At 40.5% G+C, this 21,279-nt stretch overlaps 1 protein-coding gene across 4 annotated transcripts in view; it reads left to right on the top strand.

Annotated features, from left to right (window-relative positions):
- Positions 1–5,164: 5,164 nt before the first annotated feature.
- The window catches only part of DENND5A (DENN domain containing 5A), a gene marked incomplete at its 5' end in the record, with an annotated part of 95,606 nt that continues 79,491 nt past the window's right edge, over positions 5,165–21,279 (top strand). For 2 of the 4 annotated variants that reach the window (XM_082683031.1, XM_082683028.1), the window contains one exon: positions 5,165–5,298. In XM_082683031.1, coding sequence (XP_082539157.1) covers positions 5,187–5,298 — 112 coding nt within the window. The remainder of the gene's footprint in view (positions 5,299–21,279) is intronic. The other 2 variants (XM_082683030.1, XM_082683029.1) reach the window with 1 other exon arrangement.

The raw sequence follows: 21,279 nt of genomic DNA, 5'->3' as shown, positions 1-21,279 counted from the left end.
GAACTTACTGAATATATATCAAGCAAAAGGAAGCTGATTTGCTAATAGAAATTGTATATTTATATTAAAATGAGGGGTTTATTATATGCATTGTATGTGTCATGTTTTACACACTATGAAATTGTTTCTATTTCCCAGTTTTTCCATTATTGATATAGTTATACAGCAACCCTCACTAAAAGGAGAGGAAACTTGCAAAGTTCCAAAATATTTTTCAAACGATGCTTAGTGATTTTCTGGATTTCATACAACCAAAATGTTTCATGCTTTCAGTAGCTTTTTTCAGTTTTCTTATGATTTTAGAGCCAGGTAATTTTAAAGGGATTAAAAGCTGGACAATACTGTGCTATGCTTTGTTCACTGTTTTTCAGAACTAATAGAATTTTTTAAAAAGATTTAATTTACTTATTTGAGAGAGAAAGTGAGTAAGAAGAGAGGGGAGAAGGAGAAGGTAGAAGCAGAGGGAGTGGGAGAAGCAGGCTTTCTGCTGAGCAGGGAGTCAGTCCTACATAGGTTTGATCCTAGGACCCCCGGATACCAACCTGAGCTGAAGGCAAACACTTAACTGACCGAGCCACCCAGGTGCCCCACTAATAGAATTTTTTTAAAGAATATTTTTATTTATTCATTTAACAGATAGAAATCACAAATAGGCAGAGAGAGGAAGGGAAGCAGGCTCCCTGCTGAGCAGAGAGCCTGATGCAGCTAGATCCCAGGACTCTGGGATCATGACCTGAGCTGAAGGCAGAGACTTTAACCCACTGAGCCAGCCATGGGCCCCACTAGTAGAATTTTCTAATGTGTGTGTGTTTGATAAAGAGAGAGAGAGATGAATAGGAGAGAAATCAAGAATGAATGCAAGGTTTTTTGCATGAGTTGAAAGAATGGGGTTGCCATTTATTGAGATGGGGAAGAATGTGGAAGGGCAGCATTATGGCGGCAAATCAGAAATCTGATTTGGGGGGCGCCTGGGTGGCTCAGTGGGTTAAGCCGCTGTCTTCGGCTCAGGTCATGATCTCAGGGTCCTGGGATCGAGTCCCGCCCGCATCAGGCTCCCTGAGAGCCTGCTTCCTCCTCTCTCTCTCTCTCTGCCTGCCTCTCTGCCTACTTGTGATCTCTCTCTATCAAATAAATAAATAAAATCTTAAAAAAAAATAAATCTGATTTGGAACATATTAACCTGGAGATGCCTTTTAGACCTCTAAACTGAGATGATAAGAAGTCAGTTAGATACACAAATCTTAAGTGCAGGGACAGGTTCTAGGCAGAGTTAATATACATAAAGTACTTAAAACAGTGCCTTGGATGTCCTTTTAAGTTAAGTCATGACTCTCTTTTATTCAAAACTCTCTAATGACTCTTCAATTTATTCAGAGACAAAGGCCAAATCTTTACAGTGTGCCTACGGAGCTCCCTGTAATCTGCTTTGCCTCAACCCCAACATCTTCTACTTTGGTGATAGTAACACTAGCTGCTATAACAAATAAACTCCACAGCACCGGGGGCTTAACATAATTGAAGTTTACTTCTTGGTCACAAAACAGTCCAGTGTGGGTATTTTTGGTCAGCTGGAGTCTTTCCTCTATGTGCTTGATTCAGAGATCCAGGCTCCTTCTACTATTCTTTAGAACCTCAGAATCCTCTACTTCTAGCTGGTGGTCAGCATGAAAGAGAGAAAAAAGCCTCATTCGCTTCTTAAATACCCTGACCCAGCAATGACACACATAAATTCCTACACACATTTCATTGGTGAGAACTAGTCACATGGCCACATCTAGATGCAAGTGGGACTGGGAAAAGTTGCCATGACCAGACAGCTGCTTCCTAGGGACAACTCCACACACTGTGGAAGGAGAATATTTTTTGGTGAATTATAAGCCAAATCCACCACACCTTCTACCGTCTTCTACCAGTCCTCCCACCTCAACACTTTCTAGCTACCTTAACCTTCTTATAACTCCTTGAACACTCTAGGCACACTTTGGTCTCATGCCCTTTCCTGAAATTGCCTTCCTTCAGATGTCCACTTGTTTTCTCTCATGTCCTTCATTGTGAAAGTGGGTGCCCTAATATGCTACTTGGAGTATATAATGTCCCAGATATTTGAAAGCCCTTTTTTCCTTGATTTTTTAAAATTAATTTAACAGGGATGCCTGGGGTGGCTCAGTTGGTTAAGCATCTGCCTTTGGCTCAGTTCATGATCCTGGGATTGAGTCCAGCATTGGGCTCCCTGCTTAGTGGGAAACCTGCTTCTCCCTCTGCCTGCCACTGCCCCCTGCTCCTGTTACTTCTCTCTCTCTAAGAAATAAATACATAAAATTAAAAAAAAATTTTTCAAAGCAATCTTGGGAAAGGTAGAATGATTATTCTTATATTCCAGAGAGGTTAACTGCTCACACAGCTAGTAAAGGCAGGAATGGGGATTTAAACACTAAATCTAAAGAGCATCCAGTTCTGTTTTCTCTCCGACTCTCAAAAGAAGCAATCATGTTGCCAAACATATTTCCTACTGGGAAGGAGATCACTTTACAGTTGAGTATTCTGGGCCTCTGAGCAGTTACATTTCCCAGGACAAATTAATACAGTTGGGCTTTTGTTTTGAACTTGTGTTTTATGAGTTGAGTTACTTTGAGAGATCTCCCAGCACCTGGTTGCCCTGGATGCATTGGATAAAAAGTCTCTGGACTTTCAAATTGAGGAGATTTAAGTCTTTTTCAAGTCTCTTCTTCCATATCACCCCCAAGCGATCATTTTTAGATGTCAGTCAGATCTTATCATTCCCCAGCTCAAATTCCTCTACCCCTGACACACTCTACAGGATACAGTCTCTGGCATATGAAGCCTTTCCTGCTCTGTCCCTCTCCTCTTTTCCTGATTTCATCCCCTTTTAATTCTTCATTTCGCATAGAAATGAATTATTTGCTGTTGCCTGAATATATCTCTTTATTTTATTTTAAAGATTTTATTTATTTATTTGACAGAGAGATCACAAACAGGCAGAGAGGCAGGCAGAGAGAGAGAGGAGGAAGCAGGCTCCCTGCTGAGCAGAGAGCCCGATGTGGGGCTTGATCCCAGGACCCTCTGGTCATGACCTGAGCTGAAGGCAGAGGCTTAACCCACTGAGCCACCCAGGTGCCTCTGAATGTGCCATTTTAATCTGTCACTCCTGGTGATTGCCCATGCTTCCTGAAACCTCTTTTTTTCTCTCTTTTTACTTGAGAAATTTCTTTTGATCCTTAGAACTCAGGTCAGATTGTACTGTCTTCTGGAAGCATTCCCTGACCATCTCCCAACCTGGGGAGATGCCCCAGATGCTGTATAATTATTTAGCTTTCTGAGCCCCCTCTACTGTCTCTGTCCCCCCAACATACAGAATGGGGTGGGGCATCACTCCGAATAGGCTCTGTGGAGGTACCTTCTTCTCCCCATTTTTTTTTTTTTTGAGCCCAATACAGGGCTTAAACTCATGACCCTGAGATCAAGACTTGAACTGATATCAAGAACTGAGCTGAGATCAATAGTCGGATATTTAACCATCTGAACTACCCAGGCGCCCCTATTCCTCCCCGTTTTGTCCCATCAGCTCAGGCAGGTTACATACAGGGAAGGGCAGGTGCTATGGTACCCAGTGATGTCGGCTGTGACCTCCAGGCCACCCTCCCCAAGGGAACCAATGCTTGAGAGAAGTACCCAGGAGAGAACCCAGGCAAGAACCCATGATTGGCCCTTGGGGAAACCAGGTACTTTCTGGAGTCCTTAGTAGCAGCCTGCCAAAGCAAACCTCTTTCTGGAATAATAATAATCTATAATAATAATTTATAATAATATGGTATGTCATCTATGTTCCAGGCACTATTATAACCATTTAACCAGTCTGCAAATTTATCTTATGTAACTCACAAAAACATGACTGCTGGCACCTGGAGAGTGCCCAAGGTCACATAGTAAATGACAAAGTCAGGATTCAAATCTGGGCATTCTGTTTCTAGAGCCCATGGTAATAACCTATATTATCTTCCTGGCTTCTGATCTGCAGGTTCCTGCCTACCCTCTGTGGGAAACCAAATCAGAGGGTCCCAAGGCAAGGGCTAGGAGGCAAGTTTCTCTCCTCCTCATTTCCTACTTTCTCTCAGGACGACGGGCTTAGAGATGGATTTGAGAATTCTCATAAGTGGAAGGGGAGCTCCTAAGTGGCCTGAGCTTTGGAGGCTCCAGGAGAGAAAAGAGGACAGTCTGGTGCATGGGAAAAGGCCTGCCCTGGGGTGAGGGAGCTGGGAGCTGACCAGGAGCCCAATATTCTAGACCGGGTTTTGTTTCTTAGGCTCTGTATAGCCTTGGAGGAAGAAGTCCTTGCTTTTTTCTAAGTCTTAGTTTCCCCATTTGTAAAAAAGGGTAAATATGGGACTGGCTTATCCACCTCCACCAAAAGAGGGGGCATCTTCAGCTCTCCTGAGGAAAGAGCAGGGCAAGGAAGCCAAGGTGCAGGGCTAGTGGAAAGAGCTATCTGAGGTCTCGGTCTAGCCTGGATATGGGACGAGGTGGGCTGCCAAGCTCAGTCCCGCGACCCCATCCCTGTGACAGGGCCGGGTTAGGAAGACGTCGGGATCTCCCGTGTGAGGAGTGGGTAGAGGACAGAACATAGACCAAGGTCTCAGCTCTGCGGCATGCGCCCTCTCATCCCTCACCTCCTTATCCTCTCAAAAGGAGTCGCAGCCTCGAGGGGGTGGCGGTTGCGGGCGACCGGGCAGTGGATGGCCGCGTTGCGGCGGCCGCCTGGGAAGCTGCGGCCCTCCGGGCCCGAAGAGCATCACGTCATCCTTTCCGCCAGGCGCCCGCCCCCTCCCCGACGGCGCCTGCGCAGGCGCGGCGGGAGGGGGTCGCGGTGGGGGCTCTCCTCCGCGCATTCCGCCCTTCTCCAAGCTCGCTCCTGTCGCGGCGCTCTCGGCTGGCGGCGGCGGCGCTGAGAGGAAGGCGTCCAGGATGCGGCGCGGGGCGGCCCGGTGCCCCCCTGCCCCGTCACGGCAGCCGCGGCGGCCGCGGGGACCGGGCCAGGGCCGGGGGCGGCGGCCCGAGCCGCGGTAGCGGCGGCGGCGGCGGCGGCGGGAGGGGCGGCCTGAGGGCGGGCGGGAGCCCTGGTGCGGGGGCTCCGCGCTCCGCACGGCCCGGCCCGGCCCGGCCCCGGCGCCATGAGCGGCGGCGGCGGCGGCGGAGGGGGCTCGGCGCCCAGTCGTTTCGCCGACTACTTTGTCATCTGCGGGCTGGACACCGAGACCGGGCTGGAGCCGGACGAGCTGTCGGGTGAGTGCTCGCGGAGCCCGGGGCTGCTTCCCCGCGCCCGCTGCGGCGGGGGGACCCTCGAGGAAACCTCCCCGCTTTGTCCCGGGAGCTGGGCAAGGGCCGGTCTGCGGGACCCACGGCTGGCGCGAGGGAAGGGGGCGTCGGGCTGGAGGTGGCGTAGCGGGCTGAGGGGGCTCTGAGTCGGCAGGGGTCCGAATGGCCCCTCCGCCCCTTTGCGCTATGGTCCTGTAGTAGGCGACGAGGAGAAGAGGGAAGCGTTGTGTGTTCTGTTTGGTGAAGGTAGAGTGACTTGGTACAAGATGAAGGTAAGCCTGTTGTCGAACACCCGCTAGGGAGGGAAGAGGGTATCCCACATCTCAGTTGAAAGTAAGTTCCACCCAGACTGAAAACCAAAACAAAACAAAAAACAAGGAGAGCAAAACAGAAACTTGTGAGTTTTTCTGGCCTCTTCCCAAGAAGCCAGTTCCTCAAAACTGTTCTAACTCAGCCCTGGGCTGGGCTCCCTGCTTTGGTAGGACATGAAGTAATAAAGTGAACTTGAGGCACAAGAAGGGTGAGAACTCTGTTAGTTCTAGAAGGGGCCTATACCAAGCCATGCCTCTTTTTATGAGAAGTAATGGGTGGCCGTTATGAGACTAGCTTCATTTGTGAGTAAAAGGGCGGTGACCTAGTGGGAGAGTCTGGGTTGGGTGGTGATGCTTCTCAAGTCATCTTTCAAAGGGGGAAGTAGTAGGAAAGTGAACATGGGGCCCGGATCAAATTGACAAGAATTGCAGAAGAATGTCATAATTGTAAAATCCCCATGAATTCCACTGCACCGTCATTGGAACCTTTGAATTGCAACAGTTTTGAAAAAGTTTTTGGACTGTCCAGTTTGCAGGTTTCATGTGAGTTTGTTGTATCATCCTGATTTGATGAGGGATTTCCTTTTCATTGTTTTGTCTTGATGTATTCACCAAAGTTTCCTGAAGGTTATTATGCTGTTGACTAATTTTACCTTGCTTCAGAGATAATAGGACAAAATTTTTGTTTTGTTTTGTTTTGTCACCAGAAAAATTCCAGTGTTTCTTGTGGAAAAAAAAAAAAAATTAGGTGTATACTTCAAATGACAAAAATAGACCATCTTTTAAAAAGCATGATAAATTGATGACCTTTAACAAGGTCAGAACAGATACACAATTTTCTCAAATTAATACCAGATGGAGGAAAAAAAATCATGAAACAATAACGCTATTAATACTAGGCCTTTTGTTGGGGCAACTTTATTGTTTCAAGATCACTTCTTTAGATCTTCAAATTCTAATACAGATGTTGGTTTTTCATGTATGTTTCATATTTATTAAATTTGTGACTTTGTGATGTAGTTGTTGGAATTCAGTCCATGATGTTGGAGCTGGGAGAGACCTCAGAGAGGAATATGAACCCCAGGAAGGACAGTAGGGCCAACATTCTGTTAGTTAATTGCCTGACTTTTGGTTCAGTGCTCTCTCTTACACTAAACTGCATTTCATTGCCTGGTTGGGTCTTTAGAAAACACTAACATGTTGAGAAAGACTAAAAATATCACAGTTCTCCCCCGTAAAAGAAACTTTATAAAGTGGTGGAATAAGCAAGTGTTTGTTTTTTTTTTTTTTTATAATGCTGTGCTTTGAGTATCTATTAAATTATATAGAAATTTGATTTTAGGAACGCCTGAGTGGCTCAGTCAGTTAAGGATCTGCCTTCTGCCCAGGTCAGGATCCCAGGGTCCTGGGATTCAGTCCTGCATTGGGCTCCTTGCTCAATGGGGAACCTGCTTCGCCCTCTGCCTGCCCATCCTCCTGCCTGTCCCCTCTCTCTAACAAATAAATAAAATCTTAAAAAAAAAACAAAAAAATTTGATTTTAGAAAATGAAGAGAATGGTTCGCAAATGGTAAAAGCATTAGAATGAAGCTGGGAAATGATGTGTTAGTGAGAGCATGGGTTTTGCACTTAAACATTACCCCTCTGCAATATGTTGGCTATCTCTGTGACTCCGGGGCAAGTTAGATAACTCTGCTGGCATCTTCAATCTATAAAAAAGGGAATGTATATAAAAAGCATTTCATCAAGTAGACACTAAAAAATGTTACTTTTCTTTTAGTGACTATCTATAAATTATCTGCAAGTGAAAATTATATCCCTGTGAAAATTTATTGGGAGGGACGCCTGGGTGGCTCTGTTGGACGACTGCCTTCAGCTCAGGTCATGATCCCGGAGTCCGAGGATCGAGTCTTGCATCGGGCTCCCAGCTCCATAGGGAGTCTGCTTCTCCCTCTGACCTTCTCCTCGCTCATGTTCTCTCTCACTGTCTCTCTCTCTCTCAAATAAATAAATAAAATCTTTAAAAAAAAAAAAAGAAAATTTATTGGGAGAATAAAGAAAGGGGGAATCAATTGTATAAAATGTGTGAAGAAAGAGTATTTTTTCTGTCTTTTTAAATGTGGTGGCAGTAGTGGAATGCCAAGACCATTTATTCAGTAGGTGGCCTTTGTTCGAATGGGCATTGATTGAAGGATTTCTTTTTTTACTTCATTTCATTTCTGGTGAGTTGGTAGGGGAATATGGACTACGCAGAGGGAATCTGAAAAAAATAAAAACAGAATACAAATAGCTTTATGCAGGTCAATCTTGAGGCTCTCCAGGGTGCGTTTTCTCTCTATAGCTGGCCTTGTAGTTCTCAAACTGATGATGTCATAATAAGTGAAACTATAGGAAATTGTGAATTGCAGTCAGGTCTTTAGGGAGGTACTGAGGAGTCTATAAGTTCTCTCTACGCAAATTAAGTTCTATGCTTTAGGTTGCTTCTGTACTCTTAAAAGCAAATCCAGAACAGGCAAATCCAAGACACTTATTTGTTCCTTCTAGTTTTGTGGAGAAGGATTAAGATTCATTCTCATGTTGCAATAATAAGAGCCTGCTGAGTTGAATGTAAAACTCAAATCACTGGATTTTATAGGAGTCCCTCCCTCTCACTTCCCCTTTCTTTCACACTTAAGCATTTAGGCAAGTCATATGCTTATTTGTTGTGCAAGGAACTGAGGAAGGTATGAAAATTGTTTTCTGGTTAGTTGAGAAATTATTTTGGGTTTGGGGGAGGTGATCAATGAATGAATCGTAAGTCTAGCCAATTTTGGGAAATAGTGTCTGCTTGTTAGCTTCTTGAGCTTGTCAGAGAGATAAGCAAATCTGTAAGAATTGCATTTGAGGGGCGCCTGGGTGGCTCAGTGGGTTAAAGCCTCTGCATTCAGCTCAGGTTATGATCCCAGGGCCCTGGGATCGAGCCCCGCATCGTGCTCCTCTCTCTGCCTGCTTGTGATCTCTGTCAAATAAATAAATAAAATATTACAAAAAAAAAGAAAAAAAAAAGAATTGCATTTGATATATGTTTTTCCATTCCTGTTGGTTCATCCTAAGTGGGGTGGCAGATGGTAGTAGAGTGCATTCCTTATTTACCCCTTTGATGGATGGATATCTGAGGTGTATTTGTTTCTCCTTTTTCTTCTTGTGATCACTGCTGGTGACTGCAGGAGAAGGCTTACTGTGAGATGGGATTCCTGAATTTAACTTTCCCTGTCTGCCTGAGAATTAAGATTCCAGAATACTTGTGATCTGTTTCTTCTTACTTTGGAATCTTTTTAGGTTCCTCTGAACTGACTTGTACCTAGCTTTGAAATATAAGTATTCTTGGTTCATCCATCCAGTACTGCAGTTTTCCCAGGCTCTGAGCAGAGAGCCTTGGCGAGAATTGAAGAGAAAGGCTTGGGAACATAGATAGGAGACTTGTCAGTGTCCTGTATGAGCCTGTTTAGAATACTGAGAATATACTTAAATCATCTCTTAATATCACTGTTAGAAGAGAGAAAAAAATGCTTACTGACTAGGAAAGTCAGAGGACTGGTGAGATCATATTCCTCCTTAACCATATTGAGCAGTGAATTTAGAACCTAAAATTCATGGCATGTCACATGTGGAAGAACTCTCCAAGAGATTATATAACCTTCTGATTTTACAGATGAAGAAACTGAGGCCATGGGAAATTGGAGAATATTTTTCTCCCTTGCCATGTTTCATTTTTTTTTTTTTTTCCTGCTATTTGATGATGCTTTGCAGTAATCTGTTGAGTAGAGGGGACAAGTGAAATATTTGTTTGGCAGAGGCAGGAGCAGACATTATGGCAGTTTTTCTAGTGCAGGTTTCTGTTTCATGTTAAGGAAGAATACTATGTGATTCTCATGAAGGATGTCTTATTTTTTTTTAGATTTTTCTTTTCATATAATTTCACACTGAGCATTAATGTGAATAGTACAAAGAACTTCAGTGCATCCTTTTTACAGATTGACTGATGAACATTCTGCTTCATTTGTTTTATCACTTGTATGTATATATTTTCTTATATATATAAATAACTTCATTGTGATCTAATTCATATACCATATAATTCACATATTCAAAGTGTACAGTTCAGTGGTTTTTAGTATAGTCACAGAGTTGTGCAGTCATCAGTATAGTTAGTTTTAGAATATATTCATTACCCTTCTCCCCCCCCACCCACCCAAGACCCATACCCACCCATTAACAGTCACTCCTCATTTCCTTCCAACTCTGTAACCGTTCTTAGCCCTAGGCAACCACTAATCTATTTTTGATCTCTATAGATTTGCCTTTTCTGGACATTTCATAAAATCAAGTCCTATATGGTCTTTGTGATTGGCTTTTTTCATTTAGCAAAGTTCATCCGTCTTACAGCATTTATCAGTACGGGTTTTTTAAAGGGCTGAATAATACTCTGTTGTAAGAATATACCACATTTTTTTATCCATCAAATTAGACATTGGGTTGTTTATACTTTTTGATTACTATGAATAATGCTGCTGTGAACATTTGTGTACCTTTTTTTTTTTTTTTAAAGATTTTTATTATTTATTCAGCAGAGAGATAAAGAGCACAAGTAGGCAGAGCGGAAGGCAGAGGGAGAGGAAGAAGGAGGCTCTCCGCTGAGCAGGGAGGGAGCAGGAAGGGAGCCTGATGCCGGGCTCGATCCCAGGACCCTGGGATCATGACCTGAGTGGAAGGCAGCCACTTAACCGACTGAGTCACCCAGGAGCTCTGTGTACATGTTTTTTTAAAAAGATTTTATCATTTATTTAAAGAGAAAGTGAGAGAGCACAAGCAGAGGAGTAGCAGAGGGAGAGGGAGAAGCAGGCTCCCACTTAGTAGGGAGCCCATTGTGAAGAAAATAATGTGGGCCTTGATGCCAGGTCCCTAGGATCATGACCGGAGCTGAAGGCAGACGCTTAACTGACTGAGCTACTCTGTTGTCCCTGTACATGTTTTTGTGTGGAGATCTCTCTGCATTTCTCTTGGATATATACCTAGGAGTGAAAATGCTGGTCATATGGCAACTGTGTTTAACCTTTTGAGAAATTGACAGACTGTTTTCCAGTACAACTATACTAGTTTACATTCCCACTAGGGGTATATGAAGGTTCTACTTTCTCTATGTTCTTGCCAATACTTATAACTTTATTTTTGATTATAGGCATCCTAGTGGGTATGAATATATATTTCATAATAGTTTTGATTTTCATATCCCTGATAGCTAAGAAATATACGTTATATAAAAGAAAAAAAAGGCTATCTTTTTCCAGAGATGAATTGACTATAAAAAGCTTGATGAGCCAGTTTCAGAGTCAGTATGAGCTAATTTTTATTTTATTTTTATTTTCCTCTGCTGGTCTTTCAATTTTATGCATGGTCATTGTATAAAGGCATCTCTGCTCTGAATCCTAGACTCCTAGCTGAAGCAAAACTTAAATCCTGGTAGCTTACCTCAAGGGTTTGTGATAACTTCTAGAGGTCAACGTTGCTCTGGCAAGAGGAAGCTTTCCTACATTAGGTCACATATTTTCTTTTTGGAAGTTGAGCAAAGGAGAGATCGAGAGAAGAGATCAAAACATAGAAAACAGAGCAGTCCAAGGCAGTTTAAAAGTATATTCTGGGGCACCTGGTTGGTTCAGTGGATAGAACATGCACCTCTTGCTCTTGGGGTCATGAGTTCAGCCCCCACATTGGGATGGAGTCTACTTAAAAAAAATATTTTTTTCAGTTACATGCTAAATTAAGTTGGAGAGACTGTATATTCTTTAACTTTATTCTTTATTTTATATATATATATATATATATATATATATATATATATATGTATATATTTTCCTGTTTAACCCACTCTTACCAGTTCTGGAAATTTTTTTTTTTTTAAAGGATTTTATTTGTTTATTTGACAGAGAGAGAGATCACAAGCAGGCAGGGAGGCAGGCAGAGAGAGGAGGAAGCAGGCTCTTCGCAGAGCAGAGAGCCCGATGCAGGGCTCGATCCCAGGACCGCCGGGATCATGACCTGAGCCTAAGGCAGAGGCTTCAACCCATAGAGCCACCCAGGCGCCCCTCGAAGTGTCTTTCTTAGATCAAATAGTTACGAGGGCTTTGTTTCTAAGACGCTCCTTTTTTGGTGTGGCTGTTTTAGGATGTTTAATGCTTTTTTGTCTGAGCCACCCAGGTGCCCCGAGACTGTATATACTTTTTTTTTTTTTTTTGGTCAGAGAGAGTGAGCACAGGCAGACAGAGTGGCAGGCAGAGGCAGAGGGAGAAGCAGGTTTCCTGCTGAGCAAGGAGCCCGATGTGGGATCATGACCTGAGCCGAAGGCAGCTGCTTAACCAACAGCCACCCAGGCTTCCCGAGACTGTATATTCTTAAACATGAGAGAACCCTACTTTGCATTCCCTTAGGTAGGGAGGATCAGATTGAAAGTAAGTGGATTTTATCTGAACGGCCCTGGAGCCTTACTCTTCTCTGCTTACAACTCTGCGCGCGACTCTGCTCTGTGTAGCACTTCCTGCCCTCCTAGATTAGAAACTGTTTTCTTTGCCTAGGACATCCTTTGGCAATGCCCATTTCCAGTTCTATATCCTTTTATAAGCTTGTTTTCTGGCTAAATCTGGTGGATAGCCTTCTTGGACTTGGCTTAGCTTCTCAGTTCCTCTGCTGTCCCTGGATATGAATTACTGTCAAGTGGTCTTAGAGGTCTCTCAGGAACCTAGGTACACAGGAGAGAACCTGCTGGATATGGCATAGGATCCAGTGAAGGAGAGAAAGACAGCCTTTTGGAAGTTGGTGACTTAGGGAATTCATTGATTACACATAGGCAATCATTGCCAGATTTTTAGATTTAGTTCTCAAAAGTTACTAAGTGAAGCAGATAATGGCCCGATGTTTGTGTTCCAGATGTCCTGTGGTGACTGATTTTAGTTTGGAGTATATGGAACCCTGCACTGGATTTATGAGTGACATAGTCCTATCATGGTGGAAAATGAGAGCATGTGCCAGCTCTCAAGCTATTTTCAGTGTGCTGCTAGAGGATCAGATATGACTCCAGGAAGTAAGATGGGAACAGCTATAGTTTTGATCATCAGGTTTCTCTGATATACTAAGGTGGTCTGATATCTGAGACCTTAAGTATAGTATCTTACACTTAGGATCTGTCATAGTTTCCTGTTAAAGGTAGCCAGGTTAGTAATATTTTTTGTTCATTGCTGTGGTGGGTAAGTCAAGTCAATTTTGCTAGGCCATCTGTGATCTATTATACAGGTGGAACTAACTGGGTTAGTCTAGAGTATTCACGGAGTGCTGAGAGTTCTAATCAGGGAGAAGAAGGTTTATGGTGGTTCCTCTTACTTCATTCCTCTGTGAGTGTGGGATTCCTTGGCTTCTAAACTATTCCTAGTTGGCAAAACATAATATGAGTGTGTGTTTATTAATATGGGTCACAGAATTTAAAAAGTCAGAGCTAGAAATGAGAGGTAGTCTATCACTTTTTACAGAGGGTAATGATTAATATTTGTAAGTGACTTTATACTTTGTAATGTACCTTTTTTTTTTTTTTTAAGATTTTATTTATTTATTTGACAGAGAGAGATCACAAGTAGGCAGAGAGGCAGGCAGAGAGAGAGAGGAGGAAGCAGGCTCCCCGCTGAGCAGAGAGGCCGATGTGGGACTCGATCACAGGACCCTGAGATCATGACCCGAGCCGAAGGCAGCGGCTTAACCCACTGAGCCACCCAGGCGCCCCTGTAATGTACTTTTAAAGAGTTTTAAAATTTTTTCAGTCCTACTCAAAATACAATTTTTTGTCCATTGTACCCCAGCAAGTTGGAAAGAACTGTTAGAATCCATATCTTTTGTCTGGTTTCACACCATTGATGAGATTATTGTTTTCAGTTGTATATTTGGGAAAATTGAAGCAATGGCTTAATCATTGAATAGCAGAGCTATGGTGTGGCCTCTTTAGCTCAGTCCCCAACCCACATTGCAGTAGAAGAGCTCTGTCAGGAGAAGAACCAGGTCACTCATGGTCTGAAATTGTAGTTAAGGTGGTTGTTATTTTATATATATATTTTCCTGTCTAACCCACTCTTATCAGTACTGGAAATATCTTTCCTAGGTCAAATAGTTACGGGGGCTTTGTTCCTAAGAAGCTCCCTTTTTGGTGTGGCTGTTTTAGGATGTTTAATACTTTTTTGTCTGAGGTTTATTTTCTTTGAAAAAAAAAAAAAAAAAGGTTTGTGTCTTAACCTCAGAAATCCCTCAGTGTAGGCTGTAGTTTGCATATTTTGTGGTTGTAGTTTGGGGACTGGCTCTGACTTCTGGTTTACCATATTCTGTATAACGAAAGAATATTATGGGAAGCAACAAAGAAACTTCCGGGATTTTTAAAAGCAGGAAGACAGAGGAGGAAATGATTTAGAAATGGTATTCATAGAGCCACAATTTGTAAGTGGATAAAACCAATTTATAACAAATTACATGCACTTCTGTTATACATTAGAATTACTTTCCACAGGAATGTCAAAGGACTTGGTTCTTCTCTCAGTTGTGTTATCAGCTGATGTCCTTTTTTTCCCGTTAGTAGTTTTATTTATTTAATTTTTATTTAAAAAATTTAAAAAGATTTTATTTATTTATTTGAAACAGAGTGCAAGCAGGGGGAGCAGCAGAGGGAGAGGAAGAAGCAGGCTCTTCTCTGAGTTGGGAGCCTCATATGGGGCTCAATCCCAGAACCCTGGCTGGGATTATGACCCAAGCTGAAGGCAGATGGTTAACCAACTGAGCCACCCAGATGCCCCTGTAGTTTTATAGTAATAGCCCTCTGACACTGTTTTAGCCTAGTTGTGAAGATAGGTATTGATTATTGTTACATTGTTGAAGAAAACTAGAGATTTTATTTTATGTAAATTAGGCATCCTTTTTCTTGTTTTTCCAAGTCTTTATTTGACAATGTCTGTTAAAATTTTTAATTATTTTTACTGATAATAAAAATCATAGGTCATTATAAAAATTAATAAGAATGTCTGACTGGCTCAGTTGTTAAGTGTCTGCCTTTGGCTCAGGTCATGATCGCAGGGTCCTGGGATCAAGCCCCGCATCAGGAAGCCTGCTACTACTCCCTCTACCGCTCCCTCTTGTATTCCTCTCTCACTATCTCTCTTTCTTTGTCAAATAAATAAATAAAAGTCTTCTAAAAAATTGTTTGAAGATCATGGAATTTTTCTCTCTCTAAAAATAAAACTTTGAGTTATAAAATACACATTTCTTATAGAGAATTTAGAAATTATAGAAAAGTACAGAAATAAGTGACTCATAATTCTTCTATCCAGAATTAAGCTTAGTATTTTGATGTCTTTATGTAGTTCCTTTTAGTTTTTAAACATTTTTATTGCAGCATAGCTTAAACACATATCCTAAGTATATAGCTTGATGTATTTTTATATAGGTATGCATGTGTGTAACCATCACCCAGATCAATTCTTTCCAGTTTTTACTATGTGTGGGTGTATGTATGTATACTTTTACATATTGTGATAAAGTGAAATGTAAAGTTTTGTGTTTTGATATTTTTCATTTAAGGTTCTATCATGAATATTTCTCAATATTATCAAGTATTTTCCTGAAATTTTGTTGATCCCAGTGAAGAGTTAATTACAGGGAGCAGAAACTCATTCAGACAATCTAAACTAAAAAGGGGATTTCTTTCAAATTCTACCATGTGATATATTTATAAATAACATCTTAAAAGAATATCCAACATAAATATAAAGATCTATGGAATATTTCAAATTTTTCTTTTTTTCAGATGTCCTCATATCTATGTTTTTACACTTAGTGGGAGTCATTCTATAAGGTTATCCCTAAAACAAGTCTTTGTTGAGTCTGAGGAGTGTACATCTTAAGTTTTAATAGTATTGTCAAATTTTCTCAACAGTTTAGACACACACTTCAGTGTTTAAGATTCCAGTTTCTCTACATCTGTAATAAAATGTTAGGACTTTTCTGACATGTTTCCAATCTGCTAGGAAAAAAATATCTTGTTTTAATCTGAATTTAATGATTTGTGAGGCTGAGCATTTTTTCATATATTTCATGTACATTTGTATATTTCTTCGGTTCAGGTCCTTTCTTCATATTTCCATTGTGTTTATTATCTTTTTCTCTTTGATTTGTGGAAATTGTGTATTAAGAATATTTTGATTGTCAGGAAATATATCAAAACTTCAAAAATACTTGGAGTGAATGGGATGCTGGCATGGCTCAGTTGGTTAAGCTGCAGTCTTAGCTCCGGTCATGATCCGGGGGTCCTGGGATTGAGTTCTGCATCGGGCTCCTTACTCAGTGGGGAGCCTGCTTCTCTCACTGCCTCTGCCTGCCACTCTGCCTGCTTGTGTGTACTCTCTCTCTTTTTGACAAATAAATAAATAAAATTTAAAAAAAATACTTGCAGTGAAAATATATATGTGCACTAGTATATATTTATAAATTGGGATCATAAGAGAAGTGGATTGTGTATATACTGCTTTTTGAATATATTATTATATGTCAGTAATTTTTCCATGGTATTAAAAATGTCTTGAATATGGGGCACCTGGGTGGTTCAGTCATTGGGCATCTACCTTCGGTTCAGATTATGATCCCAGGGTCCTGGCATTGGGCTCTGTGTCGGGCTCCCTAATCAGCGGGAAGCCCACTTCTCCTCCTCCCACTGTCCCTGCTTGTGTTCCCTCTGTTCCTGTCTCTCTCTGTCAAATAAGTAAAACCCTAAAATAAAAGTCTTAAATAGTCTCATACCATTAAATATACTTCATATATGTGATTTTAATTATTTAATTCCATAGTGTGAGTGAACTATAAAATTTTTTTTTGAACCGTAAAATTTTTAGTGATTGTTTGGCACTTGGGTGGTTTATACTTTTTTATTACAAATAATTTTACACAGTAGTACTTTATACAGATCTTGACTGCCTTATTTTTGCTTTAATGTAAATATCGATAAGACATTATTAAGCCAAGTTAGATGAATCATTAAACACATTTAACATGTAGTGATAAATGTTTTCTCAAAAATGCTGTACCAATTTATGTTCACCTCTAGTTTGCTGTTATTTAATCCTATACACACACACACACACACACACACACACACACACACACACATTGTTCGGAGGGATTGTATATTACCATAACATAAAATTGAGCATTTAACCATTTAAAAATGTATAGTTCAGTGTCAATTTAGTATATTTCATAATGTTGTGCAGCCATCACCAGTATGTAGTTTGATAATATTTTCATCACTCTTGAGAGCAAACCCTGTACTCATTAAACCCTGTACTCCTTATTGCCATTTTCTCCCCAGTTCCAGGCAACCACCAACCTGCTTTCTGTCTCCATAGATGTGCTTATTCTGGATATTTCATACAAATGGAATCATGTAGTATGTGACTTTTTGTGTCTGGGTTCTTTCACTTAATGTTTTCAAGGTTCATCCTAGTTGTTGCATATATCAGTACTTCATTCTTTTATTTATTCTTTATTGAAGTATATGGTAGACACACATTGTTTCATTAGTTTGGGTGTAAAACATACTGATTGAATACATTATGTGATGCTCACAAGTGCAAGTGTAACTACCATCTGTCTCCATAAACACTTACAATATGATGAAGTCTTGTAATTTCATTCCTTTTTATGGCTGAATAATATTCCATTGTGTGGATGTACTACATCTTGCTTATCCATTCATCTGTTATAGACATTTGAGTTGTTTCTATTCTTTGGCTACTGTGAATTATGCTGCTTTGAATATTCATGTGCAAGATTTTGTTTGAACACCTGTTTGGGAATCTACCCAGGAGTGGAATTGCTGGGTCATTTGGTAACTTTATGTTTAACCTTTCCAAGAACTACCAAACTGTTTTCCACAGTGGCTGAACATTTTACATTCTATCAACACATGAGGGTTACACTTTCCCTACATCTTTGATAATAGTAATTTTTCATTTTTTGATGTCATTATGTTTTAATCTGTATTTCCTTACTACTAAGATATTTTAAAAAGAGCTATTTGCTATCCTTTATATTTATATTGTGAATTGTCTCTTTATAATTTATCTTCTTGCTCTTTTTTTTTTGTGGGGAGGAGCAGGAGGGACTGAGGTTGGGGTGCTTTGGAAGGTGATCTCTTTTTGCTTAGGGAAAGCTGATAAGTTTGCTATAGAAATAGGGTGGCTAAAGAAATGTGATTTGTGGCATTTATTTGTTTCCTGTGGCTGCTGCAACAAATTATCACAAACTGGGTGGCTTAAAACAACAATACTGTTTTCTCACTGTTCTGGAAGCCAGAGGTTCAAAATCAAGGTATTAACAGGCTGCCCTCCCTCATAAGCTCTAGGGGAGAATGATTAATTGCCACTTCTAGCATCTGTTGAAGTTTCTTCATCTTTAAAGTGGACTTAAAGTCTATCTCATAGGGTTGTTGTAGGATTAAAGAAGTTAATACATTAAATGGCTTGGGATAGTACCTGACACATGATGAATAAGCATTAAGTATTTTCACTGTTACTAACATTTTTCCTTGCATCACTTAACTCTATAACTTTGACATTAATGCAAAGTGAAGAAAGGGTAATAGTACTACATACATTTTCATTTGGGCCTGTTAGCAACCATATGAGGTATGTTCTGTTGTTATTTGCACTTCTTATGTGAGGACAGTGATGCACAGTATGGTTAAATAACTTGCCTGAGATCATTCGGCTGATATGTGCGAAGATTGGGATTCATCAGATCTGTTGGAATCTAGAGTTTACTTTTTTTAAGGAATTAAACTTCAGTGATATCAATATAGTATACAGTAAAGTGCATATACTCAGGTTCACACTGTGATGTGTTTTTACAAACTGAAGTGTTGCCTGCATCCGAGAACCCTTTCTTGTGCTCCTTCTAGTCAGTTTTGGCTCTCTTGTCTGCCAGAGGTGACGACTGTTCTGACTTCTAACAGCATTGATTAGTTTTGCCTTTCTGTACTTTTATATAAATGGAATCAAATGCTGTTCTCTTTTGTCTGGATTCTTTTGTAGAACATCATGTTTGAGAGATTCATCCATATTGTTAAAAGTAGTTTTCCATTGTTCATTCTCACTGCTGTGTAGTTTTCCATTATGTACTTCTACCACAGTTTATCTCTCATTTCTACTGTTGATGACACTGTGGGTAGTTTTTAGATTTTGAATATTAATAGTGATATATTATGAACATTACTGTATGTGCCTTTTTTGTGAACATGCCCTTTGGTCTTTGGGGTGGGTGTTTACCTAGAAGTGGAATTGCTGGGTCATAGGTATATATTCACTTTTAGTAAATACTGCCATACTGTTTTCCACTGTGGTTGTACCACCTTACATTCTCACCTGTAGTGCATAAGAGTGTAGGTTGCTCCCTGTCTTCATCAGTACTTGACATTTTCCTTCCTTTTTATTTTAGCTATCCTGGTGTTTGTGTAGTGGTATTGCATTACCAAAATTTGCATTTTTCTGGAAGACTAATGAAGTTGAGCACTTGCCAAAGGTTTATCAGACTTTTATATGTTTTTTTTTTTTTAAAGATTTTATTTATTTATTTGACATGGAGAGAGAGAGAGCATAAGCAGGGGGAGCAGCAGGCAGAGCACAGAGGGAGAAGCAGACTCCCATGACCTGAGCTGAAGGCAGACGCTTAACTGATTGAGCCACCCGGGTGTCCCTATAACCCCCTTTTCAGAAGTAACCAAGTCTTTTGCCATTTTTTGTTCAGTTGGTCTTTTTTTTTTCCTATTGATTTAATGGAATTCTTTATATGTTCTACATATGAATCTTTTGTCAGTTTCATGTATTGAAAATATCTCTTAATTTGTTTCCTTTTCATTCTCTTAATGCTGACTTTTGAAGAACAAAAGTCTTTATAATATCCAATTTATCACTTTTCTCTCTTTATATTTGGTGCATTTGATATTCTGTTTAAGATATGTTTGCTGTTGCACAGTCACAAAGATGTTCTGTTTCCTACTAAAGGCTTTATTGTTCTATCTTTCACATTTAGATTTGCAATCTCAGAGCTAACCCTCTTAATCACTATACTGTGACAACTCCATACTGCCTGAAAAAAGCTCTTCTACCCTTCTACCGTGCACGGGGGGCATGCACATGGGTGCCACTTTTCAACATTCTACAGAGTGGAAGAGAAACATTTCCATTGCTTTCACAGCTGGGCCTGTAGTACAACAACGCTTTGATACAACCAAATACAGTCCTTTTGATAGACGTTTAGTAAAACAAATGCTTGTCTTTGTGCTTTGATTTAGTACCAGCTGGTAAAACTTTAGTGTTTAGGAAACTGTTAAAAAAAAAAAAAAGAATATTACTCTAAGATGTCTTAAGGTAAAGAGAATTCACCTCTGTTATTGAGGGTAACCTGATAGGAGGCTCCCAAATTCTTTTTTATTTTAAAGATTTTATTTATTTGTCAGAGAGAAAGAAAGAGCCAGCAAGCACAAGCAGAGGAAGCAGCAGATAGAAGGAGAAGCAGGCTCCCCATTGAGCAGGGAGCCTGACATGGGTCTCCATCCCAGGACCCCAGGATCATGACTTGAGCCAAAGGCAGATGCTTAACCGACTGAGCCAGTGAGGCACCCCTATAATGATAAATTTTTATGTCTCTAAAACACTTAGTACAGAGCTGTGTAAACAATAGGAACTCAGTCAAGACTGATAAATTGCTTGAGCATGGAATAATGTAGTAATGCAGTAGAGTGGCTGAGGGTGTGGTAGACAAGTATTCTATGGTGGCTGAATGGAGAAAACATCACTGTACTTATATTTATAGCTTGCATTTGGTGGGAGGGTGTAAGATGTGAGGTTTTGGATGAATTGTTTTAAGTGTCTTGCACATTCAGTAAATATTTGTGGGTTGATATGTTGATGAATTATGGGGATATTTTCACCTCGAGGGAAAATTTAAATTTTTGGCTTGCACATTTCTTCTGTTTCTCTGTGGTCACAGAGGTGTATTTATTTTTAGAATTCTTCTTTAGCCTTATTTTATAATAGATTGGCTAGTTTGGTTTTTGCTGCTCTTGTAAAAAGAACTGTGTTATAATTAGCATCTCTGCTTCCTTTAACAGTTTTATGGATTTGTTTTGAAGAACTAAAAAAGAAACAAACTAAAAGAAATGTTCGTTGTGCTAAATATTTCTTCAAGAAGAGCATTTTATGCTAGATAGTATTCAAATGTGAAATTCCAAATATCGACACTGGAAAAAAAAATATCTCCCAAGACTGAAATGCCCCCAGAAACTCCTCCCCACATTGTCATGGTAAATTATCTATAGACTGGAAAGGGTAGAAATAAATTAGTGAGAGGAGACCCACTCTATATAGGAGCATTTAATTCCTCTGAATGAATTCAAGTCTCTTTTTTTAATTTAATTTATTTATTTGTCAGAGATGGGGGCGGGGAGCACAGGAGTGGCAGGCAGAGGGAGAAGCAGGCTCCTTGCTGAGTGAGTAAGGAGCCTGATTCAGGACTCTTAGGGCCCT

The sequence above is a fragment of the Mustela nivalis genome (assembly GCF_964662115.1).
Source record: "Mustela nivalis genome assembly, chromosome: 9".
NCBI classification, from domain to species: Eukaryota; Metazoa; Chordata; class Mammalia; order Carnivora; family Mustelidae; genus Mustela; species Mustela nivalis.
The sequence above is the reverse complement of the archived record's forward strand: the minus strand, read 5'-3'. Positions and strand labels throughout refer to the sequence as shown.